General features: G+C 41.8%; 3 protein-coding genes across 6 annotated transcripts; 1 reads left to right on the top strand and 2 right to left on the bottom strand.

The window, feature by feature from the left end:
* Positions 1 to 1,013: 1,013 nt before the first annotated feature.
* cUnh19orf44 (chromosome Un C19orf44 homolog) lies at positions 1,014 to 7,449 on the top strand. The gene is made up of 10 exons (XM_084354405.1): positions 1,014 to 1,458; positions 1,550 to 1,735; positions 1,892 to 2,001; positions 2,095 to 2,569; positions 2,828 to 3,179; positions 3,687 to 3,766; positions 4,734 to 5,256; positions 5,421 to 5,510; positions 6,583 to 6,749; positions 7,172 to 7,449. Exons 1-10 carry the CDS (start codon positions 1,342 to 1,344, stop codon positions 7,259 to 7,261), a joined length of 2,190 nt encoding a protein of 729 aa, XP_084210531.1. The 5' UTR covers positions 1,014 to 1,341; the 3' UTR covers positions 7,262 to 7,449.
* Positions 7,450 to 7,950: 501 nt separating this feature from the next.
* akr1a1b (aldo-keto reductase family 1, member A1b (aldehyde reductase)) lies at positions 7,951 to 14,247 on the bottom strand. 4 transcript variants are annotated; one of them, XM_084354027.1, is made up of 9 exons: positions 14,175 to 14,247; positions 10,663 to 10,758; positions 10,037 to 10,156; positions 9,700 to 9,851; positions 9,339 to 9,534; positions 9,039 to 9,238; positions 8,658 to 8,730; positions 8,391 to 8,477; positions 7,951 to 8,257 (listed from the first exon to the last, which is right to left on the bottom strand). In XM_084354027.1, the coding sequence occupies exons 2-9, from the start codon at positions 10,741 to 10,743 to the stop codon at positions 8,192 to 8,194; spliced, it is 975 nt and encodes a 324-aa protein (XP_084210153.1). In that variant the 5' UTR covers positions 10,744 to 10,758; positions 14,175 to 14,247; the 3' UTR covers positions 7,951 to 8,191. The 4 variants fall into 4 exon arrangements, with proteins under 4 accessions (XP_084210153.1, XP_084210152.1, XP_084210151.1 ...); XM_084354026.1 differs by having other exon boundaries at positions 14,038 to 14,213; XM_084354025.1 differs by lacking the exon at positions 14,175 to 14,247 and adding an exon at positions 13,893 to 13,999.
* A 3,886-nt stretch (positions 14,248 to 18,133) lies between these two features.
* Positions 18,134 to 21,969, bottom strand: LOC311258002 (uncharacterized protein). The gene is made up of 6 exons (XM_084354029.1): positions 21,903 to 21,969; positions 20,395 to 20,472; positions 19,988 to 20,089; positions 19,723 to 19,890; positions 19,474 to 19,584; positions 18,134 to 18,930 (listed from the first exon to the last, which is right to left on the bottom strand). Exons 2-6 carry the CDS (start codon positions 20,444 to 20,446, stop codon positions 18,704 to 18,706), a joined length of 660 nt encoding a protein of 219 aa, XP_084210155.1. The 5' UTR covers positions 20,447 to 20,472; positions 21,903 to 21,969; the 3' UTR covers positions 18,134 to 18,703.
* Positions 21,970 to 27,713: the final 5,744 nt, after the last annotated feature.

The following is a 27,713-nucleotide window of genomic DNA, read 5'->3' as shown; positions in this document are numbered from 1 at the left end:
ATGTAGGGCTGAGGTGATGTTGGGTTCATGTGATGAAGAGTTTAGATGATGTAGGTTCAGGCGATGTAGGGCTGAGGTGATGTAGGGTTCAGGTGATGAAGAGTTTAGATGATGTAGGTTAGGGCGATGTAGGGCTGAGGTGATGTAGGGTTCAGGTGATGTAGGGTTCAGGTGATGTACAGCTCAGGTGATGTAGGGGTCAGGTGATGTAGGGTTCAGGTGATGTAGGGTTCAGGTGATGCGGGGCTCAGGTGATGTAGGGTTCAGGTGATGGGCTCAGGTGATGTAGGTTTTAGATGATGTAAGGTTCGGGTGATGTAAGGTTCAGGTGATGTAGGGTTCAGGTGATGTAGGGCTCAGGTGATAGGGTTCAGGTGATGTAGGGTTTAGGTGATGTAAGGTTCAGGTGATGTAAGGTTCAGGTGATGAAGGTTCAGGTGATGTAGGGTTCAGGTAATGTAGGGTTTAGATGATGTAAGGTTCAGGTGATGTAGGTTCAGGTGATGTGGGTTCAGGTGATGTAGGGTTCAGGTAATGTAGGGTTTAGACGATGTAAGGTTCAGGTGATGTAGGGTTCAGGTGATGTAGGGTTTAGATGATGTAAGGTTCAGGTGATGTAAGGTTCAGGTGATGAAGGTTCAGGTGATGTAGGGTTCAGGTGATGTAGGGTTTAGATGATGTAAGGTTCAGGTGATGTAGGGTTTAGATGATGTAAGGTTCAGGTGATGTAGGGTTCAGGTAATGTAGGGTTTAGATGATGTAAGGTTCAGGTGATGTAGGGTTTAGATGATGTAAGGTTCAGGTGATGTAGGGTTTAGATTTTGTAGGTTCAGGTGATGTAGGTTCAGGTGATGTAGGGTTTAGATGATGTAAGGTTCAGGTGATGAAGGGGAATGTAATGTAGAAATGTAATAACCCCTCTGAGCCACACTCCGGTCCAGTAGGTGGCGGTACTGCACCTTAAAGCTGTTTTCCAGACGCCATTAAAACACAAAAGTAGACGAAGAAGAAAATGAAGCTCTTCCTTGGAGACGAGGGACGCTCGAGTGGTCGTTAGGCACAAAGTTATCATCGCTGTGAGATGTTTATGTCTCCTAGTTGATGTGAAGTTGTAGAAAGTTATAAACGGACTCATAATGAAGCTGTGACGCACTTTGTATCGCGCCGTATGTCGTTAGCTCGCGTTAGCAAACATGCTGTTAGCTGGTATCGATAGCTAGCTAACACGGCTGTCTCCAGTGCAGACATGAAACGGACCCAAACTGGGTTAGCTGCTGTTAAAATAACCCTGAAGATGTAACATTATGGCTATGTGGACGTATTGAAGCTAACAGTTTAAAGATGTGGAAACGAGGCGGACGAAGCTCCGCTCTGGACCGAGCTCAGGCTCTGCTGTCCGCCAAGAGGAGCAGCAGAGGAGACGCCGAGTCCGTGCAGGGCTCCGCGGCCAAAACACGGGTACGTTTCGTTACAGTCGGTTTCAGACGTGATTAAATGAGCTGTGAGTGATGGTACACTGGAAACGTGTCCCTCGTTTCCCTCTCTGTAGGGTGCTGTGGGTTTGTCTGTGAATAGCAGGTCTGCTCCCCCAAATTCACACACTGTGCTCTCGGACCTGAGTGACCTGTCCTCGGTCAGCTCGGCTCCGGATCATGAAGCTGACACTGGAGGTGCTGCTGCTGCTGCTGCTGCTGCTGCTGGGAAGGTCCAGGGACGGGAGGGGGATTCAACCAAGGTGCATAACTTTACGATATATATTGCTAATTGATTGCTCAGGACACACATGCAACAAACAAACAAACACACTGTGGGACGTTTGTAAGTTAGATTTGACTACAAGCTTCCACTTGTTTGTGTCTCCTCCTGAGCTTTTCTGGTTTTCTCCTGCCAGGACGTCAGACCTCAGAGCTCTCTGGGTGGAGGAGGGAGCAGGTTCTTGAAGAAGGCACCACCACCTGCAGTAAACAGCAAGAGCCAGATGCAGCAGGTGCCTGAACCCAGGTACAGTTTTCTGTATGCAAGGGGAACAAATGTCAAGATTTTTCCAGTTCCAGCTTTTCTCTTCATCCACCCTTCTCACCCTCCTCTGCTCAGAAATGTTTCATCTTCCCTGCGAGGCTCCCAGACCGCTGCTCTGAGTCGACTGGCTCAAATTGAGAGCCGCATCCGCAGCCGCCAGCAGGTCGCACAGGCAACAAAACCTGCTCAGAACTTAACCTCAGACTTCGGAGTCTCACCTCCACCAGCAGCTGCTCAGTCTCCGGAGGCTTCTGTGCAACACTCGGCACAGTCCAGCAGCGATCAGAGCCTGAGAGGGAAACGCTTCCTCAAGAGCAAAACAGCTGTAGCTCTGAACAACAGTAACACTGCTGCTGGCCCAGATGTCGGTGTCAGGTCCAGGTCCAGAGCTGCTGATGCTGTGGTGCCTTCGGCGTCTTTAAGAGTTGTGGGTGGTATCAGTCTGGAAAGTGAAGAGGACACAAAGAAGGTGCTTGGAGACTCGTTGGATTCAGAAGACAAAAGCTTCCTCACACCTCAGAGAGCCTCTTCTACAAGAACAGCCGACAAGGTACCCAGACTTTAAACGTTAGCTACGACTCTTGGAAGTTGTGATAAGCATTTTTTTTCTCAATTCATAGACTTAACAATAAATCCTGAATATAATCAGCTGATGAATCAATAATGAAATTAATTCTTAGTTGCAGCCCAGAAAAAGTGATAATAATAAACCACTTTTGTTCACATGGTCCCTGGTTTTCCATCATGTGGTTCACAAAAGTCACAGTTCCTTCAGTTTAAAGCTGAACAATACGTCTCTCTCTTACAGATGTTGAGCAAAAGCCGTCAGAAGGTCGACTCCACACCTCCTCCCTCATCCTCCTCCAACACAGCACCACCTCGCTCCCCCGCCTCTCCTGCTCACCGCAGCTCTCCTTTTCGATTCACCGGTCAGCCTCAGGCCCACTTCAGCCCCTCTGCTCTCTCCCCGTCCCCCACTCCTCCCCGTGTCTCCCCTTCTCCTCCCAGAAGACTGAACTCCCCTCACAGAGCGAGGAGTCCACAGCGCTCCCTCTCCTCCATGTCGGGCCGCAGTGAGGTGCTCTCTCTGGAGGAGCTCTTCCCTGTTGGGCCCGGCTCTGAAGACCCACACAGTGAGATGAGTGCAGTTTCCTCTGAAGGTGAGAAGTTCATCCACATACATGAGGAAGGATGAGAGTTAGTGTTGTACTTACTAACAGCACAATCAACAGTTCAGAGGACTTAAAATCAACTGTGTTCCCCTTTTGCATTTACCACTTACACCAATGTTTCAATGATTTGTTGACAGGCCTGTCATTTTTTAATCAAGGAGGGAACATTGTATTGTTGTTCAATAATCATGTTTTATTCTTCACTCCTCATCACATGCATCCTAGATGGACAACAAGGTACTTGAATCATCTCTCTGTGAAGCACAATAAACAGAAAACAGGATAAATGATAAATGAGTTGCTGTGCAGTGGAGCTGCAACGATTAGTTGAGAAATTGATTAATCTTTAATTATTACAGTCATTTTTCAAGCAAACATGTCAAACACTTGCTGGTTGCAGCTTCTTAAATGTGAGGATTTGCTGTTAAACGAAATAATGTGTTGATGACAGAAGATCCACTTTAATATACCGTTTATGATCTTGTGTTACTGCAGACTTCAAGTTGAATGTGCTGACGCTAGACGACCTCGTCCCTGCTAACCTTGGATTTACTGATGAAGCACCAGGAAAGAAGGTGGGTCGTGACAGCAGTTAATGAAGTGGAATAAAGTAAAGCTTCAGTTTAGTTGTGTGTGACACAGAATGACATTTGGATGTGTTTTTTCCCCGCATAAGTCTGCAGGAACAAGCTGTAAACACAAAATATTGTCACCTTTCATGAAGTGCTGGACAATATATCGATATTATATTGTTCCCATAATATGAGACTATATAACACCTTAGATTTTGGACAGCATTATATCAGGATATGACAAAAGTGTTGTGTTTTCCTGGTTTTGAAGGCTTCATGACAGTAAAGTGATGTCATTTTCTGAACTTACCGGTTTAACTTTCTAATACTTGACTTAACCAACCTGGAAGTACCAACAGTCATCAGTCATCCCTACATTAATGTTGCTAACATTTATCTAGTGCTTTTGAGGAGATTTTAAAGTATCAAGATATATATTGTGTATTTCTATATTATTTTAAGCCACATCACCCGGCCCTACTTTTAAGTTGATACAGCAGATCTGTTGGCAAACAGTCACTTATGTACACACACACAGCAGCACAGAGCAACATTAACAAAAAGTCTGGCTCTTTAGCTGCTAAATGCTCCACAAAGTTCACCTGCTTTATGTCTGGCTGTTTGCTGCTGAGCAGGTAGAGTCCAGTGGGTTGTTAGGAGTTTTCTGCTGTAAAAGGAGGTTGATCAGAGAAAAGAGACTGAACCTAAACAGTAAAGTTGAGGGACATAAACCCAAAGCAATGAGCTGAAAGAGCTAAAAGCTCTGTAGAGTTGAGGGGGACTGCAGACATTACCCATCGTCATCTGGCACATTCAGATGCATTGAAAGAAACTTTGACAAAGTTAGACATTTATCTCCACCTGGGCTCACAAATATCTAACGGCCACACTGAGACTTGTCCCTGGATCCCTGGATCCCTGGGGGACTTGTGAGACTGATGTGTTTGCTTTCTTCCTGCTGCCTAAACAGAGAGAAGCCAAGCTCCGAACACCTGTTCTTGGATCCTCGAACAGACAACAGCTGCCAAGACTGAAGGAGAAGAAGAAGGCAGAGGAGCAGCAGGAGGAGGAGGACGAGCTGGACTACCACAGTGACTTTGAGAGTGAGAGCAGGACTGAGCCAGATCACACTGCCAGCCTGGTGTCAGAGCACCTGCAAGGACATGGTGATGAAGAGGAGGTTGCTTCAGAGGTCAGAGATGAAGCTTCAGATTCAGACATGTCTCGTCGTGAGAGGACAGACGATGATTACTCGAGCAACTTCTCGGACACAAGCTGCTCCTACACCTCACGGACCTCAGATCACAGTCCAACAGACAGCAGGAGCAGGGACTCCAGATCCTCCAGATCCTCCAGATCCTCCAGATCCTCGGTATCACACAGCAGCCGGAGCTTTTCTCACCAGTCGAGGAGGCGAGCTTCAACTAGAAAGGTTTTAAAAGAGGCAGCGGTACAGACTCAGAGTGACCCACTGGCTTACGCATGGCCCACTGGTTAGTCCGCCCTACATGGTGTTTGTATGTTTCAGGCCTCTAATCATCTCTACCACGTTCACATTTCCTTATAATAGTCATCAAGTTATCAGGATTAATTAGACGATGACAGAAGGAGAGTAGAGAGTTTCTGTTTCTGATCTAAAGCTCTTCTTCCTCTGCAGGTGCAGCTGCTTTGGGTCCTGCTGTGGATATGAACTACCTTGCTCCCTCCCCGCTGTTCACACATACTGTCAGTGCAGAAATGGTGGAAGGTAAGACCCCATAGACACAAAAATATACAACATAAATATCAACATAACATAAAAATCTTTAAATGTTTGAAGCTGATGGCCGCTTTAATGTTTGGAGAGTGTTTGAGAGGGATTGTCCAAGGATGTTTTCAATTTCTGCTGAGGTAGGGCCATTTAAATTTGTCGCTGTTGCACCATCTATCGGTGAAATGCTATTGAATTTTGCAGGATTTCTTGTTGTAACAAGATTCAGACTATACCTTTAAAAACTTAACAACATTTATAACAGGCATCGATCAAGTGAGGAGAGAAAACTAACATGCACATACCAGGTGAGTCTGCTGCTTTGTGCTGCAGTGGCACCTGCAGGAATTGTTTTGTAACTCTATGTTTAACAGTTAGTAGATTTGGTTTACAGTCGAACTTGACACACATTTTACAAACAAAACTGATGAACTGAACTGACAAACATGATATAACAGAACTTAAGATTCGACTGATCGGGAAACAAAAAAAATAAAAATAAAATAACAACTAGAATAGAGGTAAAATTCCGGTTAAGAAAATAATAAAAGAATGAGAAGACATTGCTTCTATAGCATCTGTGCGACAACTTAAGTTCAGGACATTTTGTGAAATATATTTTTATGCTAAATCTAACACGAGAGCCAGGAGATGGTTAGCTTAACTTAGCATAAACTCCTAAAAAGACTCCAGGAAGTCGCTGCGCCCGGCCAAGAAGTAGTGTGGAACAGATTGAACAAGACAAACGATGTTCAGTAGTGAGCTTAGAGATGCTGATTGGTGGATTTTGTTTTCTTTCAATAGCACCAGATTAGTTGCTTTTTCCTGTTTCCAGTCTTTATGTTAAGATAACTATGTCCTGGCTTTAGCACGCAGATAAAAGTGGTATCAATCCTCATTTTTGCTGTCAGCTAGAAAATGAATAAGCATATATTTTATTTTAAGACAAAAGTTCCTTTAAAAGTTCTGTAGTTAAGACATTAATTTGTTTGTTTTCATCTATAGGAGTGTATTTCACAAGACTGCATTCACCATAAACCCAGTTAATGTCCGTCTGTCCCTCCCTCAGCTCTCAGCACCTTCAATCCAGCTGTATTTGCACTCAATGAATTGCTGAAGCAGCAGCTGGCCGTGACGAGGCGGTCCATCGAAAGCAGCCGACACCTTCACTCCAGCCTGGTGCGCAGCCTTGAACCACCGAGCTACAGATACACAACACTGGAGGACACCAAGGAGGTAAAACATGCTCACACAGACAGTTACATGTTAGCGTAGAGCTGTCCGAAGCTTTTCCTGCCAAGTTTGACTTAATGAACTTAATGAGTGTTTCATCACTGCTGCAAAGCCACAGTGGTTGAGGCTGATATATCACTATATTGTTCTCTCTGCATGATGAGACATTAATTTACTTTAATGCAGATGTTTGCTGCAGTCTGATTGGATGTAGCTGCTCTGTTTTTCAGTTTAGTAGAAAATCAGTCAGCGTGATGAGACAGAGAAGTAAAACTAACAGAAACCAGTCGTCCTTTAAATTGGTGTTACATTTCAAACTCTGGACTGCGTTTAAAAGATTACAACTCTCTGAGCTGAAACCTGAAACCTGTAGATAACTCACTCACACAAGCTTGTCCACAACATTACTTTTATTCTCTCCTCAGTTCATTCGCAAACACAGACCTCCCAAACTGACAATGGAGGAAGCCTTAGAGGAGGTGCTGCAGGAGATGACAAACCAAAATCGTATCTGAATTACTGAACCCCCGTTTTTCGAACAAGAGACATTTACCATGTTGTTCTTATTGAAATATGTTTTATACATTTATTTTTCTACTGTGTGAAGAAGAACAGTTATAAAGTGTATGAGCTGGATTGTGTGTTATAACATTATGACTGTCATTATGTTTAAATGCATTGGTTAAATAAATTCAAATAGAATTACTAATTTTCGTGTTTACAAATGTGTCAACATGTGTTGTGAAAGAAGAATGATGCGGAAACAATTACACTTAGAGATGAGGCAATCAGGTTATTGACTATCAGAGCTCTTCTCCTGTAGGACAGCTGGGGTAGCAACCATTGGCTTCCACCTTGTCCTGCACTCCCTCCCAGTTCTGCCTCTGAAAGTCCTCAGTTCAGGGGTCGTGAACTTAACTAATGTAGCTTGCGAGTGTGAGTCCATAATATATAAATATATATGTATATTATAAAATATATACACTCCAGTCAGTCAGCAGGCATACAGTTTCTACTGCTGTAGCAGTGTTATTTTCAATCACACTACCTTGCTCGGCATTACACACCCTACTCTGCCTCTGATTGGCTACATCCTACCCGGCTAGGTAATGCACATGTGCTACTCACCAAAGATTAAACAGAAGCCCAGTTTAGCTATTCTATAACTAAACTGGGGGAAAAAATGAATAAAGACACTCGCGAGTGAAGTAACAAAATGTTTATTTTAAAAAATAACACGTACAGTACGTATACAGTCACACCAGAGCTTCCAGTCTTCGTCACCAACAATAACTTGAAATGTTCTAATGATAAGTGCAGGATTTGACAGAATCTAAAGACGAACTCCGATGTCAGGATCCAGGAACATTTATAAGTGATATAGGAGGGCTATGTGGTGTTGGTGGGGCTGTTGAAGGCACAGATTCAGGTTGTAGTGAGGGTGGTCAGTAGGGGTCGTTGAAAGGGTAGTGAGGATGTCCTGCATCCCTGGGAACGCGTTCTCCGTCCACCTGCAACATCAGAACCACAGTTGATACAGTTCCTTCTGCTACAGGACATGCTCTGTAATGATCACAGGACAACAAGGACTACCTCTTATAAATGTACCTACACAAGACATTATGTTTCCCAGAGCGTACTCACTTGGATCATTGGTACAATGTAGCGCCAGCCTTTGTTCAGCGCTGTAACACTTTTCATTTCCTCTGCTTCAAGGGTAAAGTCAAACACCTGACGACAAACACAAATCAGCACCTCACAACCCGAACAATATCCTTCGAAACTGAGCTCACAGAGAGTTGTTAGCTTTAGTTACTTGGGGGCAAAACTGAACCTTAATGAGATATTCATAAATTCTCCATCTAAAACAAATAGCTCCATGGTTTGTAAGTTAATTAAACTTTACTCCACCTGAATGTTCTCTTTGATACGGGACTGTGTCACACTCTTGGGGATTGTTACGACTCCTCGTTGTGTCTGCCACCTGCGAGTACAACAAACGTGTGTTAATGTTCAGTCACTGGAGAGATCCTCAATCAGGTCAGTGTATTTTAGCCTTCAAATCAAGTTCAAGTTTTTTTCAAAGCAGGTTCTTATTAAGCTAGTTTTTAATGGATCCTGAGTGATACAGCAGTAATGTGCACTTCCACCATTACAGTACGGCTGAACAGTTAGTGTTGTTGAATGAAGACGAACAACTCCCACGATCCCACACTACTTAATTCTTTTGTTTTCTTTTTGATTGAGAGTAGCCGAAATTAAAAACTGCGTTTAATTTCAGAATAAAATCACCTTAGGATAATCTGAGCAGGAGACTTCTTATATTTCTCTGCAAGAGCAGCGATCACAGGCTCCTCTAGCAGAACTGGTTCATCTGGATGTTTCCAGGCCCGGTCAGGAGAGCCCAGAGGGCTGTATGCCGTCATCACCAGGCCCCGGTCCCGACAGTGGGCCAGCAGCTCTACCTGGGCCAGGTAGGGGTGGCCCTCTACCTGTCCAACCAAACAGAGAGATACCAGGGTGGTCTGCAGCTATCACAACACCAAACCTATGACACGCTACAGCTGTGTCATCATCACAAACGGGCTGTACCTGTAGCACAGTGGGTTTGATGCTGGCCACAGACAGGATGTCATCAATCTGCCGACTGTTGAAGTTGGACAGGCCGATGGATCTGACGTGGCCCTTCTCCACCAGCTTCTCCATGGCAGCCCAAGTCAGCTTGTAGTCGATGTCATCATACAGCAAAGTGCCATCCTCCTTTTTGGGGAAAGGATTGTCTCCTTGTCTAAATGATAATTAATAATGTCAAAATTACAACTTAACTACGCTGTTATCTTGGAATAACACTTTAATGACATCCTTTTCTGACTAACTGTTAATTAGCTCTTCATCTCAAGAAAACAACACGTAGTTCGTCTCATTAATAGACGTTGGTTGAGGTTGAGCTCACTGGAAGGCGTAGGGCCAGTGGATGAGGTAGAGGTCCAGGTACTCCAGCTTCAGGTCCTTCAGAGTCTTCAGGAGGGCCGGCTCCACGTCCTCTGGGTGATGTCGGGTGTTCCACAGCTTGGATGTGATGAACACGTCCTCTCGTCTCAGGGCCTGAGGCACAGACGACATGTCAGATACAGTTTGGTAAAAAATCGAATGGAGGGACTTTAAGTGTCCTGACATTTCAGAACAACAAAGACAACAAAGTCCAGGCTGGATAGAACATTCTGTAACTACTGATCTATCTATCACCCTAAGGAGACATTTTGTGTGATGGTGATCCAGCTGTTGCTTACCTTGCCGGGGCCGAGCGTGTCCTGTAAGGCTTCTCCAATCTCCACCTCATTACCATAGATGGCTGCACAGTCAATGTGGCGATACCCTGCCTCCAAGGCCCAAACAACTGCTTGTTTCACCTGTTACAAGGGCAAAATAAAACAGTTAAACACTGACTTGCACAGATTTGTGCTGTCACGCCTCCATCAGTTGACAAGGTGTGAATCTTGCTAAATATTACGTTCCATGAATACACAGTCGATCTTTCTCAGTGATTGTTTGAACCTTAAAAAAGGAAGAAAAACAAATAATTAACAGATTTTACAGATTTGGTTGAACAATGGTTTTGTGTAGATGCTAGATGTCACCGGTTAACTGTTAATCGGCGGCTAAAATCTAGTGATTATTCTCTACGAGCAACATTTTTCACTAGACACACAGTCATTAGATGCATTCCTAATGTAAAAATACTGATTACTGCAGCTCTTATATCTGAAATTACAGTTGTATTTCTGCATTTGGACAGAGGATGAGGAGAAGTGGATGTGCAGAGACACAAAGAAGGACTGACATTCGACTGTCAGAGAGAAATCACATTACAGAAGGCTATTTTTGTTTAAATACAGGAGATCAGTGCAGCCTCTACCTTTCCTGGCTCACTCTTCCATGTTCCCAGTCCGAGGAGGGGCATCTTCCGCCCCGTGTTGAGAACTGCAAAGTCATTCATGCCTCTCTGAAGCACCTAAAAAGGAAAAGGAGAGGAGGATTCAGTCAGCGAGGGGAGCTGCTCGGCTTACTCTGACGTTTAAAGCTGCAGGAACGAGAATTGTATGTAGAAATATGAGTGCTGCACTGGATTTTAGACGCTATCTGATGTGTGATATCTTCCAACTCATTTTGGCTTATTGCTGATACATGCTGATATTCTTGTCCACCTTCAAGTCTCTCCTGTCGTAGAGGTAATATATCGTTATGCCTGTTCTTATCTTGATTGCCCTCTGGCAGATGCAGACGTTAAATGCTCATCAAACTGTAGACATTTAGTGGCAAAAATAACAGAACTACTCAGTCAACGTTTTTCATCGCTTACGCGTAATAAGAGCATCATCTTATCAGCAGAGATGTTCATTCCGGGCCAATGCAGATATTTCATTTTAAAGCCTTTATCAGCAAATACAGATGACGTGCATCCCTTTAAAATACGCCCCTCTCATCAGCCTTATTAAGCCATTTAGACTTGGGTTGCAACGGCACGACATTTACAAGACACGCTATTACACAATTTAATTGGGATGAAAGCAGAAGGCCAAACACTTTGTTCTGACAGACATCAACCTAATATGAATGAATATTTTCCTAATTTTCACAAACAATGAAATGCAACAAGCAAAAAGAGGCAAAGGCTGCCACACGTTCACATAACGAACACATGATTACTGTGGTTAACAAAGTCGCTGACTGTAACGAAATTACATCACTTGGATGAGAAAGTTGAGGCAGAACTGAGAGGAAACACAATCGTAACTTTATCAACTTCAGCCAAGTTTCTTACAAATAAAGCAACAGTACAGCAAAGATATAAAGGCAGTTCAACAAAAGAAGGAGTTGGCAAGCTGTCACCTTACTGAGAGAGTCAATCCCCACAGCACGACATGATGATAAAGCATGCACCAACATTTCTCAATTCCCTGATGAACTGAGGTTTCAACTACACAGCTACAACTTGAGAGCTTACGTCAGGAGATAGCTGCAAGACTGCTGCTGGTCGAACACGGCATGAAACTGTCGACATACGAGTGGAGAAGTTGTGTCCATTCTGAAGCTGCACAGAATAACTTACATTCACTCAAGTCCCACTTGATTCTGGTTTAAAAAGGATTTTCTTCTGCAGAAATCGAGTCGAAGCACGCACAGAGTACTGCCAGCTGACCGTCGAAGGAAAAAAGGAAAGGAAGTGATGACTGTGCATTTTCCTCAAAAGTCACCAGACTGAGCTGTAACCTCTCAATACACACACACACACACACACACTCTGAGGTGCTTCAAAGAGGATATGGAATAATTTCCTTTAATTAAACAAAAATCAACGCATACGTCAAGAGAGAACGCAGAGGATAACACCAGATCAAATGTTTTCAGACACTGGGATCTGAACTTCAGCAGCCAGTTTACAGCAGTAAGTGAAACAGCTTTTAAACACTGAAGATCAATTAAAAGAATTTAAGGTTTCCCGTCCAGACGAGATTTAAAGAAAATGCCTTCATCTCCAGCCAAGGAGGGTCACAAAAAACACAAAATACATTTCTGATATGCTTAAAAAAAAAACAACGTAATGATTCTCTGAGCTCTTTAGGAATCGGTCAGCTAGTTGGACTTCAAGAACCAGAACCAGACACACTGTAAAGCTGCTGCTTTGCTGCACACAGACAGAACCAACTTGGAGATTATGTCTTACGTGTTCCCGACTGTTCTGTTTTGTTTCTTGCGAACCTTTAAAACAAAACAACGGGTTGGTCTACGAGCTGTAACACTATTTTTGTGCATGTTTTATGCTTTGCTTATTTTCAAGTCCTGGGAAGGTTAAAGCGTTCAGTAATGTCAAACCTTTGTGAGGCATCCATGTTTTTTTTCTGCCATCCTTGTCTGCTAAAACTCAAATTAAAACCTGTCCTGTTTTCATTTGTCTTAGGCTCTCCTCGTGTTGACTCTCTATTCCTTAAAGGGTAACGATGCCAAAGTGTGTTACAGGTCTTGGGGAGTACTACTTCATATGTGAAGAAAAGTAGTAGCCTATAAATCCTTTTAAGGCTCCAGAAAAAGATGCATGTAATCTGATAAGTGCCTCCCAGTGGTTCCACTCAGTGGCCAAATTGCATTGTGGGTAATGTAGGCACCAGGTTTTAAAAAAGCAGCCCACTAGTCTCGCATTGCAATTACTCATTATGGAAAGTTTAAAAACAAATGATCACAATAGATACAGCAGAGATATTGCACTATTTATTCAGCGCGTTCTTCTTCCTTTTCAAAACCTGGCGACTACATTTCCCACGATGCATCTCAGCGGCTAACTTGAACGAGGATAATACAATACAAGCGTGTGGCTCTTCTAGACTTTCTAAATGTTATTGGACAGAATTACGACAGTGAAACAACAGAGGTCTGTTGTTGTTTTCTTTTCTGGTGCAGCTGTTTCCGCCACATTCGTGATGTCATATATGGATGACATCACTGGAGGCAACTTATCAGATTACATGCAGCTTCCTCCGGAGCCACAAAACACTTCATACTACTATTTTCACATATGCAGCAGGACCTCCCCGGGACCTTTACGCACACTTTAATGTGTAAAACTGGTGGGGTCACCCTTTAAAGTTACCCAGAATGCAACCTGACAGTAAAATAAACCAACGTTCAGCCACAGATGTCGGTCAGATGCGAGTAAAACATCAGCTGTCAAATATATAAAAACAGACAGACATTTTCCAGATCTTTCCAAAATCAGGCTGTCAGCTGATTTATTTGGGAGTCACGCGCCACACAGCCACGCCCAGGAGACTGACCTCGAGCTCAGCGCCTCGAAATGTGTAAACACGTTGATATGTAGCAACCGTTAGCTTGCTAGCGTTGATTAACACATAATAACTGTATTGTCACTCAGTAGATCCGCTCATTGACCTCTCTGTCATCTATTCTTGAGCTGTAATCAACAAAAAACTGGCCAGAAAAATCCAAGTCACCGCTCCAGGTAGTGCTAAAACAACAACAGCTAGCTTTAGCTTTAGCTTCCTCCTGAAAACAACCCTCGCGCTTGGCTAATTAGCTTTTTATTCGACGTTCAGGGTTAGACATTTTTACAGAAACCATCAGTTCACTCACCCTCTCACCGGTGTCAACACATAAACGACGGAGCATCTGCTTAAACAGCTGACATCTGAATGAGAGCATGACCCGGCGCAGCCCGGCAGAGAGAGAGGACGTTACATTAGCTCGTCACTAGCAGCAGCAGCAGCGCTCAACTTACTGTTTCAAGACTTTAAAACCTGCGACTTCGATCAAGGGACCTCTTCCTGTCGTCCTCCCGAGCAGGACAAGTGTGCAAGAGTGTTGTTTTTTTATTTATTTATTTATTTTCCACTGCCAAATGTTCAAAAACACCACCTCATTTTGGTGACGTTTCCTCTTCCGGGATGGTGTTTCCTCTACTTCCGGTGAGCATCCAATCCTGGGAGGCGCTGAGCTGACAGAGGAGGAGGTGCACTGAGCACTTTAAAAAGGTTTTACATGAATAAATAAATACAAAATGTTTTTTTTATAATGGGAAACCTTCAAATACCAAGCTTAATATTTGTATTAATGCAGTGTAGAATAATTAACACATGGCAGTGACTTTAGGTAAAAATATTGTAACATCAATATTGAAACATGCAGTGACAATTTCAATATTAATATTATCCATTTTGCCGACCTGTTAAGAACTATAGCCTCTATTTTGTGTGGTCTATATGGTCTATATGACTTATCAAGGTATCACAATAAAGGGGCAACACAAAGTGCTTTACAGGTGCATAAAATTACATTAAAAGACATTAAAAGAAGTCGGAATACCTCACGGAGCAAAACATTAAAACAAGTTAAGAAATAGGAAAGTAAGCTGAAATAGAAGAAATTTAAAAGAGACGGGACTAAAGAATAAAAGTCACAGTGCAGTTCAAAGCCTTGACATTGCTTCAGTGAAAGGCAGCAGCAAACAAAGTATTCAGCCTTCATCTGAAAGAGGTGAGAGTTGGAGCAGACCTGCAGTTTTCAGGGAGTTTGTTCCAGATGTGTGGCGCATAATAACTGAGCGCTGCTTCTCCATGTTTAGTTTTGACTGTAGGGACGGAAAGCAGACGACTGTATTCTATGACAGACAGGAAGCCAGAGTAAAGATCTAAGGACTGGAGTGATGTGATCTACTCTTCTGGTTCTTGTTGGGACTCGAGCAGCAGCGCTCTGAATCAGCTGCAGCTGTCTGATGTAAAGACCTGTGAAGACACCGTTACAGTAGTCGAGTCTGCTGAAGATAAATGCATGGACAAGTTTTTCCAAATCCTGTCGAGACACAAGTCCTTTTATCCTGGATATATGTACTTTGAGTAAGTATAAGTATGATATAAGTAAGTTTAAGTATATATGCCACTGGGTCCGAGGAAATGAAGCTCCCCTGATCTTAATAATGTTATTTTTGAATGTTACTTCAGAGGACAAGATGATAAATATCTGTGATCTGCTGCTTCCCTGTGGCTGAAGAGGAGAGGAGGAACATAAAAGAGCTTCAAAGGAGGAGACAGAAACCTCCATGGAGAAGCAAGAATATATATATATATTTATAATATTCAAAATGAGGCTTTGATGTCTAATTACTTGTTTTTGTCTTCAGTTGCTTAAGGCATTATTGTGAAGCACAGACAACTTTCGAAGAAATGCAAAAGCAAACCTCCCAACAGTAATAAGTGGCGCAGAGGTCGTTTTCAAGTTTCACCCGTATATTATATAGAATATTCCTTTTGCTCTCTACCGAACTACATTGCATCGCTGCACAGAGAGTAAAGTTTGTGTATGTATAGTATGAAATAATAATAATAACAGTAATACTACTACTACTAATAATAATAATAATAATAATAATAATAATAACAATAATAATAATAACATTCTGAATTATTAAATAATACAATTTACAGTATATCAGTGACACTTGTTGCTTTATCCACAGCATGTTGGCTGCTGTTCAATAATGCCTGGAAAAATACCAATTTTCGATACCGTGTTCGACGCCGTAGGGAAACATTGATCAAACACTGAGGGCATAAGACTTTAGCTTTTCATTGAAAAAGATATATATATAAAAAGTAGGGCCGGGACTCGATTAAAAAAATTAATCTAATTAATTAGAGGCTTTGTAGTTAATTAATCGAAATTAATCGCATTTTTAATCGCATATAAATATTTGACCTGAGAACAGTGAGAAGCAATTTTTTTCATATGGGTTTTAGTATACCATTGAATAATGACTGAATACATAAGCTTAAGCAACAAAACATTGTTTATTTTTTTTTTCAAGGTGGTACTTAACCAAGACCAACCGACTAGGGATGCAAATTATCGATTAATTCATTAATCGTTAGTTGATGGACCTTATCGATCGATTAACGATTACCTGATAAGATGCAATTTTCCCGAGAACCTAAATTTTAAGGGGAAAATTTAAGCTGAACATTCCTTATACAGGACTCTACACTAGTTTGTTAGTTTATTTTTAGAGCACAGCACAATGAAAAATGTTTAAGTAACACGTTATTTGGTAAATGGTCTTTCCTGCCACTACACTATGATGATTACTGTATTTAACTACTTAAATCGCAGTAGCATAAATTGATTTGTTGAACTCAGCCTGATGTAAGTAAGGGATAATGTAATGTAACTATACATTATCCCGCTTATTACACGGCCTTACGAGTGACATAAATAATAAATAATCACCCACAATGATTTAGCAGCGACAAGGATTTTTCGGTAAAGTTTTAACTTTCACTTTCACTTTCACTTTCAAGGCCAGCCTGGGAGAGGAGCTGGACAGCGTGCTGTGGTTGGTGTAACACGCTGAAAGTCCAGCTGTCTTGCTTATGTTGCTATTGCCAGGGCGCCAGTGTCGGCGGCTTTTTAACTCGTTAAATAATTGTGCTCCAGTATAATCAGTACGCCTGAAACTCATCAAGTGAGAAACGTTCTGCGGTGCAAAAATAAGTGCGATTAAAATGCGTTTTTTAACGCATTAATTTTTGTGTTATTAATTAATCTTAATTAACGCGTTAAAGTCCCGGCCCTAATAACAAGTCTTGGGTTCTGCGTGTTGAGAGCAATAGCACAATTAATTCACGTCTGACAAGAGTGGGAGGAGCTGGAGCTGTGTGGGCACTGCAGCAGAGCCAGTGTCAACTCACCGTTGGAGAGAAAAAGAAAGCAAGAAAAGCAAAGCTGTTCACAGACAGGTCTGTCAGGTCCGAGGGGATCAGTGTGCCGGGTGCAGCAAAAGTTTTTTTAGGCAAATCTTTCCCCAGGCAGTTATTTCAGGCTAACAAAGACCAGGCTCATATCTAAATGAATGGGGAGAGAGCCATTACTTGACTCTCATGATCACTGGTACATAAGAACTGTATGTATAAAATCACCAGCCTAATAAAAAAACGCTTAAATAGTTCAGTGACTCACTGAAAACAATGTTGAAAACTCTTAACCCACAGGTTACATTTCTACTACTTGTGTGCACCGTTTCACAATCAAATTATTCTCTGACTCAATCCAGAGTGCCATAAAGTGACTCAATTTCTTGCTAATGGCATTAATGTGATATTCTCCACTTTAATGCCAGTTGGAGGTCCATCTGCCTCTGCAGCAAAATCTTCTGAAACTGTTGTAAATGTCAAATGTGCACTCATGTCAGTGCAGGAACACAACTGGCTAAAGAGTTTCCCTGTTCGGCTGTAATAAACCAGACGACTGGGGAAAGGTTTGTTTGCTACAGTGTGTCTCCTCTCTTATAACGTGCAGCTCTACAATAAAATAAGATTTGTCACATTTTAGATAAAAAAAGGTAAAAAATCAATACGTGACACTCCATTTTGAAAGTGTGGCCGGCTGCAACAAGTGAATACATTAATTGGAAACCCCTACGATTCACAACAATTAGTATTCTGTCATCCACTAATTGGAAAAGTTGGTTGTTAGATCTCTGGATCCCTCTGCTGCATGACCGAATATCCTTGGACAAGATACTGAACCCCAGATTACCTTCTTACGTAGTATTTGTATTTATATGGGCTGGTAATATTATCAGATTGTAGTTGGGGTTTGATTAGTTTTGCTGTTTTGTTTAAAAATAGCCTCCTCTAATAAACCTTAAGCAGCATCAGAAACGTTTAATGACTTAGTTAATAACTTATAAACTCCTAGTATGTTTTTATTATAGTATAAATCAGTTGTATAAAAAGACTATTAAGCTGTTAATGAAAATGGCTTGACACGTCACTGGTTCTTCATTTCTTTGTCTTTAGATTAAAACACAAGTGTTGTTGTCTCATTTATGAGAAAAGCTTTATTAAAACAGGTTAGAATAAACGATACAGTAGATCTCAATACATTTCATTAAAAAACTGCCCTTTGATCAACACTAAAAGAGAAGTAATGAATCAAAGAATACAATGCAAATGATTAACATAATTAATTAGAATATTAAAAAAATATAATTAAAGAAAGGATAAATCAATGTGAATATATTGTGTGACAACAGCCACATGCATTACAATCAAATAAATTGAATTACAGAATAATATTGACACATTTTATGAGACTTGTGACGCCATTGTTAAGTCGTGTGCTTCACTTCAGATAATTACTCAGCTCTGAGAAATCATCGTCATTATTCACCACACAGCTAATTTTGGAGTGTCCCTTGTAAGATGCACACTGTGACGTAAAATAATTTTCCAGGGACAAAGGAGATGGAGATTTTCTCCACTATGTTCGGATCTAGCTGCTGTAACTGCCAACTAAACGCAGCATCACTCAGAAACCCAATGCCAGGTTTTGAAAGGTCATTTAAGAGTCCCGGTGGCTTCATAGGTGGAGCATCCCTGTTTTTCTGTGTTTTAACACAGGGTAAATATGAGGAGTCCAAGGAGAAGATGGATCATACCTAATCTGATACAGAAGGTATCACTGGCAGTGTTACACAAACTGGTCCCACAACAGGATGGCCCACTGGTGAATGTCCCATTACTACCCAGGAAAGGTAGGTTACCCAGGCCTTGAGCAGCTGCACATTCGTTTGAAGATACGCAGCCAAAGGTTGAAGAAGTGACGCCTAAAACTGTCACTGTAGATAAAAAAAAATAATAGAAAATTGTAAATCACAGTTTTAACACGTTTGTTAATGATTTCAAGAAGAACTATTCAGATTCTTCACAATGTTCAAATATTATTACAAATAAAAGGTGAAAACTTAAGAAACATAAACTTAACAATTATTTCACAATATTCAATAATTTAACAGTGTAGTTATGTTATTTATTTATTTTTAGTAGGTGGAGCTAATTCTAATGTCTAAATCAAATGTGGGCTTTTTGAAAAATTATATGCGTTTAATTTTTAATTGAATATTCATCTCTAAAGTAACAACTCACAATAGCCTTTATGTAAATTCAGTGCAGTAAATTGTACATTTGACTCTGAAATGTATATATTCAAACACCTCAACATTATACATAAGTTCAGTGCTTTAGTTACTATATTTAATAATGTTCCTCAACTGGTTGATTTTCTAGAGTTCACTTGTAGTGACTTCTTTTAAAAACTTAAAAAACTCAGGTAGCGACATTTTTTTAGACAATCTGTGTTGTACTGTATCACAAAGACTCACCACTCGCTTGAAAGCATTGGTCCTCGATTCCCCTGCATTGTGTTTCAGTGTTGCACAGTTGGTCGGTACAAGTGAAACACTGCAGGCTGTTATTTGCCGGAGTCGCTGGGGCTGAAACAGAAAAGACCAAAATCATTTACTCAAAGAAAAGAGAGCATTAAAGTGCTTCATGATGAAAATCAAACATGTTAGAAGATACCAGTGTTCTATTTGTTAATATATTTTATTTTATATTCTGTCTATACTTACCAGCTAAAGTTGCTGTGTTGCAGTTATCTGTGTTGCAGCACTGAGCAGATGTAACTGCACTGGAAGTCCCCAAGTTGACTGAAAATGTCTGAGAGCCTGTGGCTGGACACAGTGCGGACGATGCACATCCTTTGAGGATCAGTGGCAGTGTCACTCCAGATAAAGTGGCTACAAAATCAAAGGTCAGTTTGTTAATGTTGGACTCATAACGCCACATACAGTATATTTCACTGAAATAGAATAGATGACGTAAAGAAATTAATACCTTGAATAGTAGCTGTTATACACATCGTCTCTGAAGCACATGTCAGAGGGATCAGGCTTGAACACTGTGCAGTGGTGCACGTTTGACACACAAGTGCTCCAGCTGCAATAAGGAGAAAAACAGTTAATGAATGATGATCACATCTCAAATGTCTGAGGTTCTCTGATCGCCTGTGAAGGCTGAAAACTCTTCTTCCTCTTGTGCAACAGGATTTTTGTAAATGGCATCTAGTTTGTAGGACAGTAATCTAAGTCGTCATTATTTCATCACGTCTTTAGCCTCCTTCTTTTACTGTTATACCTTAACATTCAAATTTACCCTCCAAGTCTTATCTACAAGGATCGGTTGTAAAAGTAAAAACGTTTAAAGTGAGTAAGAAAGTCTAAAGTAAGAATAAGTAGAGTTACCTGTGCTGGAGAGTGCCCAGATGAGAGTCAGAGAAAGGATCAGCTTCATCATGATGAACAGGTCAGATATCAGTTACCCTGGATGGAGATACTACACCTTACCAGAACTGCTGCTCTTTATATACTGCACAGGTGTTGAACATACTTACCACAGAAATGTCGGGGATTGGGTGTGTTTCCATTTTTACAGTTTGACAGTTCTGACACTCACTTCCTCTGTTGTCACTTGGAAAATAAACCTGTAATCATGTCACACACCTTCCCACACCCTGTTTAATTCCAGCAATGTTTGCTTGTGATCAGTTGTGCACCTTAAAGAAGGTTTAAAACATAAGTACCTAAATCTCTACATTTAAGAGAGTTTGATGTTTTTTTTTATGTCTTTAATATTTTTTTTCTATTTCCTGAAAATGTCTGCTATTCATCCAATTCAGTTCCTCTAGTTCTGTTGTTCTTATTTTTAACATCAGCAACACAATACAACTTGTTAGAAGTCAATGGACTGTGTAAAAGCTATTGGGAACAAAAAAGTATATTTAGATGTCTTTCAACATTCACTACTGATGTCCAGTTGACACCTACACAGGGTGCAAAATTATAGTGTTTACAACATTATATTAGACATCTTTTTTAAGCTGTGATTACAGACTTCCAGCTTCATGAAGTTCAACTCATACCCCATGCAGCAAAAACTACAGGGTGGAGTCAAATCTCAAGCCTGAACGTTGGTACATCGGACACAAACTCTACCAGGTGAGCTACCAGGGCAGCCTGCAGACTCACTTCTTCAGTGTAATAATTGAAATGCAAAGTCCCATCCGGTCTTCATTTACTGTCAGCAACCATGTGTTTGGTCATCCAACTATCCGGTGGGCTACTGTTCGCAGGTTGAATGACCAAAACATGATAATCAATGATGCTGATAGTAAATGAAGAACGCCCCATGATGAAAAGGTGAGGCTCGAGGTTTGAATAGCTTTTACAGTATGGAGTAAAATTGAGCCATGATTAATACTTCAATTTTGAACTACAACGAGTTGTCCTTTGGAAGTCTGCAATTAAGTTGAAAATATGTCTAAAATGACAACGTAAAAACTTTTACTTTGAACCCTATCAGGATGCCACCCAGACATCAACCGTGAAAGACAAAGACGTTGAATAGACGTCTTTCATGTGTTTCACTCGGTTGGTTTCCAGAGTTTATTTATTTAATGCGTCACTGAACTTGTGAAGAAAGAAAAACAAGACAAGAATGTTAATGATGCAAAAAACATTGTGTTACACATTGTTGTGACGAGGAGGAAGCTGGCATACTGTGTGTAGGCAGGTGCAACAGGGTAGACCTGTATCATTCACACGGTTCTTAACTTCACAGTATTGGGCACTGAGGGGAAGTGGTTTTGTGTGTGTTTGCTGTGAGCCAATGGCTGTGTGTGTGTGTGTGTGTGTGTGTGTGTGTGTGTGTGTGTGTGTGTAAGTGTTGATTGAGGGCAGGTGTGTCTGATTACCTCCACTGAAAAGTCTATGTAGGCCCACATGCAGGAGACACTGTCTCTCTCATCTGTTCTGTGTCCTGTGTCCAGGCCAGGGTCCGCTCCAGATGCTGCAATCTAAAGACTGAGTTGGGCTTCCTGAGGCTGAAGGCGCTGCCAGCCCAGTCACCTTGATGGGTTAAAAGACAGCCATCAGGTCAGAGACTGAAGTGGGACCGGCTGACCTTGGCCTCTCAACAATTAACAACTGTATTTGTAAATTTTGACTGAATTTAAATGTTGACCTTTTATTTATTCAAGGAGGTTCCTCTGAGAGAGGGGATTATTCTGTTGTCTTTGTTACAGCTGTATCACATGGTTTTGTTTCGTGTATTGTGGAAGTGGCCAAGTTTAAGGACGATAAAGAGAAAACGCAGTTTGAGTGTTGTTGACAGTGCTGGGTTTGACACCACATTGCCCCACCTGCGGTCGTTGAATTAACGCCACTGGCCCTCTCTATTTTTACCTCAATAATAGGCCATTGAAAAATCAGTCGTTAAGTTACTGATCAACAGGGCTGTCAACTCTCACGCAATCAGAGTGAGAGTCACGCAAATGACCGTTGCTCGCACTTAAGCAACGCCGCTATTTCTCGCACCATCAAAAAAAATACTGATAAAACGGCGTGAGAAATAGCGGCGTTGCTTGACTTGACTCTCACTCTGATTGCGTGAGAGTTAACAGCCCTGTTGATCAAGTGATTGTGTCCCACAGCCACAACCAGGTATGTGTAAGTCGTTCTTTTGCAGTTTTGAGTCTGAACAGTGTTTTTTGAAAGGAAAAATAACGTAGGCTGTGTGAGACTGGATGGAGGAACGGAGCGGCTCCTTGTACAAAGGGTCACAGGGTCAGTTAAGCTATAAAAGATGTTTACTTCCAGAGAAACAAGGCCTCAATTAATAGCTCAGACGAGAGGCATGTGTCCCTACATATCCTACTACATATGGGGCAAAAGCTTGCGGGCAAGCTTTCTGATGTCTTGGTTGTCCTTTCTTGTCAGGGGACCAGAGGTGTAGTACCACACCTTGTCCCCCACTTGGAGTTTGTCACAGGACGCTTTTTGGTCGTAGTAGGCCCTGCGGCCCCTTCGTGGGAAGGGAGCTCTGTGAAGCAGGTTCAACGTTTGGGCCTGGTGGCAAATCAAGCAGTCTTTGATGTAGTCTGCTACATCTTTCTGCATGTGTGGCCAATAGACTACTTGTTGGAGTGCCTGGTATGTTGCTCTGGCTCCTCTATGTCCTGTGCACGGAGACTCATGGGCATGCATTAGCATCACCCCCCTGTGGCTCTGAGGCACCACTGATGCGAGGGAAGTGAGAGCATCGGAGACATGCGTCATACAAGTATTTCAAGCCAGGAAGTCAAGGTCCGTGGTAGAGATGTCTAGGTTGGAAGCACTTGACAGGTGAAGTAAGATCAGATGGATAGCCGGATTAAGAGCCTGGAGTGCTTTAAGGTCGGAATCAGTGAAATCAGGAGTAAGCGAGAAGCTGCTGGTTCTGAAGAGTTGGTGGGAGCATTGGCTGTTGCCTGAGCTCGAGCGACAATGCCAACCACTTGGGTGGGAGGGTTGGGAAGAGATTCAGGGTCGAATTGCCAGGGAGTTTCATCAAAGGTTTGGGTTTGAAACGGGTTATGTTTCAAGCCATTTTATCTAGGTACCTGTCGGAGGGGCCTCACGAATAGTGCGCGCTTGAAGGTGGGAGAGGCTGAGAGGAGGAAGACCTTTTAAGTCGGTCATGTAGGTCCCTGTCAGTCCGAGAGTGGACAGCGGGATCTATGGGCGACATAGATCGTGGTGAGGGCATGCCTAATCGAGCGTTCCTGTGTAATCTGCTCTCTTTCCTTTCCTCACGAGAGTTTGCACCTGCAGGCACTTTTGGGTATAAACTATACTCAAGAGAAATGAGGCTGGCACTGATTCACATGGGAGAGGATCCACACGGGTGTAGATCACCCATTAGCACCAAGATGTCGGGGAGCATACGTCAGTCCGACGGCCCAAAAGTCCGACCGCCCATCTCTCCGACTACTCATTAATCCGACTTTTATAGGCCCATTGGCCCGACTGCCCATTGCTCCGACCAAAATAATCTCTATATTCCGACCAGGGCTAAATCCGACCATCCAGAATTCCGACTTTGGACCGAACCGGCTCTGGGTCATGGCTTGAGGCGAAGGAGATTCACAGTCACGGTTTAAAGTAACCCCGGGTAGGCTGAGCTTGCCTTTATTCATAAAATAATCAGAGCACAAAAGTTACCCGGGCCATGCCCCCCCATGGTTCCGCGGTGTATGATTCGGGGTCACCTCTAGTGTTAACAAAAGTCAAAACTAACGGAACATAACTGTAGCCTACCCAGCACCCCTCAAAACAAACTCCAGTAGCCTATATGGTTATTGTCCCCAGCACTTTTCAAAATAAACTGACGCCCCACTTGTGCAGCCGTCTTGTCTGTGGATTTCACTGAACAAAATGTCATGCAGAGATTTATTTATTTATTTATTGTTTCTTACTTTAGTTTCTTTTGGATTTTTGTGCGTATTATGGAGCCGTTTTGGTCCGTGTTTGTAAGTCTTTTTTTTCCTGGATAAAATTTTCTAAAGTTGCAACATTTGGGGTCGGAGTGTGTGATTGAAATCCACCACGGTCTGCTTCCCGTTCAAGGCATCTCCTCCTTCGGATGCCGAGACTTTGTGTTTATTAATTAAGCTTTCACTGACTGTATCACATCTGTGCACATGTCTTAAAAAATAAAAGGAACAGGAGCAGGACCCACGCGCTTTTGACTACACTGTGGCGCCGTCAAAATACAGGAGATTAAGTTGATATCTCAGCCTATCCTGCTTCTGGGCTGGATTAGTCGGTCTAATACACTGTCGTAATTACTGGAAGTCGTAACACCGGGCATACTTAAGTCGGGGAAATGGGAGGTCGGACTAATGGACGAAAAAATATAGAAATGTATGGTCGGAGAAATGGGAAGTCGAAATTTTGGGTAGTCGGAGAAATAGAGAGTCGGACTAATGGACGCAAAAATTAAGAATTGTATGGTCGGAGAAATGGGAAGTCGGAGAAATGGGAAGTCAGACAGACGCCATGCGCCCCAAGATGTCGGCCGATTACACAATCACAATGGTTTTGCTGTTAACTCTGAAGGAAGTTGGCACAGTACTGACAGAAACACCTGCCTGCATGTAAACAGAAACAAAAAATACAAACCATTCATCTCTTTCGCAACAAATACCAACTCAAGAAAAACTGCAAATACATAAAACACAAGTTGTGTAATGTTTCATCATTATTACAAAAGACTCAAACCTGCCGATGGCACCAATGAATGAATCAAATCACATCTTGATGTCTAATCAGAGTTCAACTGATTTTTGGAGGTTAATAGTCAGACTGGTTTACTGATAACATCTCAAGTCCTGACATTTGTCCTTGGTCATCACGTACAAGCTCGGAGGACAAAGAACAAGATAAAATCATAGAAACCTGTTCTTCTTGTTGTATCAAATACTTTCGGTTTCTATGTGCAGTATAAAGAACATACCTGACACAGAAAGCCCCAGAGTCTCCTCCCTCCATGTTATTGATCTGAATTTTTATCCAGATATATTGCAATGATTTAGCAATAGTCAAGTGCTTTACAATGAAATTGCACAAAACGTTATCGAATCAATAACACAATATCTTGATTGATCTAATTTGTTTTGATTGGAATTACATTTTTTGGTTGCATGCCACTAAAGAGATTATATAATATTTTTCTGTATTTTTTCCCTCTAGGTTTGAAAGCACGATGTAGCTGAGGAAAAAGTCAGAACATGTCTACAATGAGCACAAATGGACAAGAGCTTGCCATGAAGTAAAGCCTGTTGAGACGAATCACGAAGGAACGAGCACTGAAAGGATTAAACGATGCTTTCAACATAAAGTCAACAGTGTAAAAGTTGGACTAAGACCTTCAAACAAGCATTTAACCATGCAAATATATACACAGGGCCGTAGCCACCATTGAGGACACCGAGGTCATGTCCTCGGTACTTTTTTCCTTAAGTTTCGTTTCATTAAAACCGAAAGTAAACACGGTCGCGACTTGACTGCAGGTCTATTTTTAGAACGGCAATTAAATGAATCGGAGCAAAGATGCAGCGTGGTGGTGAGAGCCTGATAACGACTTATCTCAATATAACAAAGATTGTTTCTCGTGATGAATTAATTGATAATGTGTTCGTCTTGATTTCAACCTACAAGAGCTGCCACGGCTTCCGTATGTGTTAGACCTTGATTGAAGTACATCCTGATGCGTTGATCAATAATGTGATCTCCCTGGGACACACCTGGACCAGACAGTGGCAGCTCTTGTAGGCTGAAATCAGGACGATCACATTAACCAGCGTGCAATCATCAGATTTGAAAATTAACCAACAAAAACAAAAGTCTTTCTGTTATATCGAGATAACTAAATAATTAATTTGTTCTCACTAGAAAAAAAACTTTGTTATATCGAGATAATAAGTCGTTAACACGAGATAGCAGTGCATAAAAAGAAGAAAAATCCATGGCCGTTCTCCGTATGATTCAGTGTAATGACAAATAACTAAATTTTCGAAAAACAAATTTTGTGTTTTATTTTGATGTGTCTGTTCATTCAAAGTAAAATAAGGACTAAACCAGTGACTGACAGTGAAACTGTGACATCATTTTGTTTCGTCAACATGATGAATTTAGTTGGAAGAGCTGCAGATTTTGAGAAGCTGGTCACTGATTTTAGTATCACTGATTATTTCCCACACTTTCTATTTTTGAAGATCACAAATGTTTTGCTTTCTCTTAACAATTTTATATATCGGTCCTCATGTATGAGGTCTGGTATGCACTATAAGGATGTTGACAATGATCATGAAAAAAGAAAATGCTGATGTTCTACAAAGATAATTTTCAATTTCTTTTCTATTTTTTTGTTGTTTTTTCTTTGGTAAGTCCCAACATTTATACTGGTGTGCACAATTATGATGCTGAAAATGAAAATGATAATGATGCACTTCAAAGATCACATGAACCAAGACATCATGTTATTGTCATGTTATATTTTATTTTGGTTTTCTGTTTTTATTTTTCTCCGTGAAAATTGGCACGTAGCGTCTAACCCATGAGTACGTTAATTCGATACCATAACTGCCCTCAGGCGTGGCACGGCAGCTCAGTAGTGCCCCCTAACGCCCCCCTTATGGCTTTTCCCTTTTTGTACATACCCATTTCCATGCCTCGTGCTTTAATTAACTCCCCCTACAGATTTAACACCACAGACTTCAAATCAAATCAAATCAAATCAATTGTACCTGGTGGGTGTGGCGGTGCGGTCAATTTCAATGCTTGGCCATTGTAAGAGCCATTTGCAAGTATGGTGTGTGTTGGACACAAATAGTCCCCTCGATGGCACTTTTATGTTTTGTGTCCACGTATCCCATTTGGGTAGGAACCTTTCCTCAGGCAACGGGCAAACACTCATCTGGCTACGCAGCCCGACGTATGGGTCGAGGGCCCGTTGTTTGTCCAAGGTAACCTGTAAAATGTAATTTTGGTTAAATAAATACACATTTATAACCACATAAATGTGAGTCTTATACGTATAAATAAACCAGCAATGTTTGTTTTCGTTTGAACTGAACAGATCTGTCTTTTTGATGGAAACAACATTTAGAGGTGGGAGTGGGTGCAGTGACGCTCCCTGCCGGCAGGGGGCAGACCGCAGGAGCGACCTGCAGAGGCGGAGACCA

Source organism: Pagrus pagrus (genome assembly GCF_965226575.1).
Source record: "Pagrus pagrus genome assembly, chromosome: 6".
Taxonomy (NCBI): Eukaryota; Metazoa; Chordata; class Actinopteri; order Spariformes; family Sparidae; genus Pagrus; species Pagrus pagrus.
The sequence above is the reverse complement of the archived record's forward strand: the minus strand, read 5'-3'. Positions and strand labels throughout refer to the sequence as shown.

What these genes read in the sequence shown, in the direction of transcription:
- cUnh19orf44 (XM_084354405.1), top strand. Translation starts at nt 1,342, where the DNA reads ATGTGGAAACGAGGCGGACGAAGCTCCGCTCTGGACCGAGCTCAGGCT. An exon ending in GAGTGCAGTTTCCTCTGAAG is followed by an intron (nt 3,180 to 3,686) that starts GTGAGAAGTTCA and finishes GTGTTACTGCAG; the next exon opens with ACTTCAAGTTGAATGTGCTG. An exon ending in CACTGGAGGACACCAAGGAG is followed by an intron (nt 6,750 to 7,171) that starts GTAAAACATGCT and finishes TTCTCTCCTCAG; the next exon opens with TTCATTCGCAAACACAGACC.
- akr1a1b (XM_084354025.1), bottom strand. Translation starts at nt 13,961, where the DNA reads ATGCTCTCATTCAGATGTCAGCTGTTTAAGCAGATGCTCCGTCGTTTA. An exon ending in GTATCAAAGAGAACATTCAG is followed by an intron (nt 8,478 to 8,657) that starts GTGGAGTAAAGT and finishes GTTTGTCGTCAG; the next exon opens with GTGTTTGACTTTACCCTTGA. An exon ending in ACATTGTACCAATGATCCAA is followed by an intron (nt 8,258 to 8,390) that starts GTGAGTACGCTC and finishes CTGATGTTGCAG; the next exon opens with GTGGACGGAGAACGCGTTCC.
- LOC311258002 (XM_084354029.1), bottom strand. Translation starts at nt 20,446, where the DNA reads ATGATGAAGCTGATCCTTTCTCTGACTCTCATCTGGGCACTCTCCAGC. An exon ending in CTGGGCACTCTCCAGCACAG is followed by an intron (nt 20,090 to 20,394) that starts GTAACTCTACTT and finishes TCCTTATTGCAG; the next exon opens with CTGGAGCACTTGTGTGTCAA. An exon ending in CAACACAGCAACTTTAGCTG is followed by an intron (nt 19,585 to 19,722) that starts GTAAGTATAGAC and finishes TTTCTGTTTCAG; the next exon opens with CCCCAGCGACTCCGGCAAAT.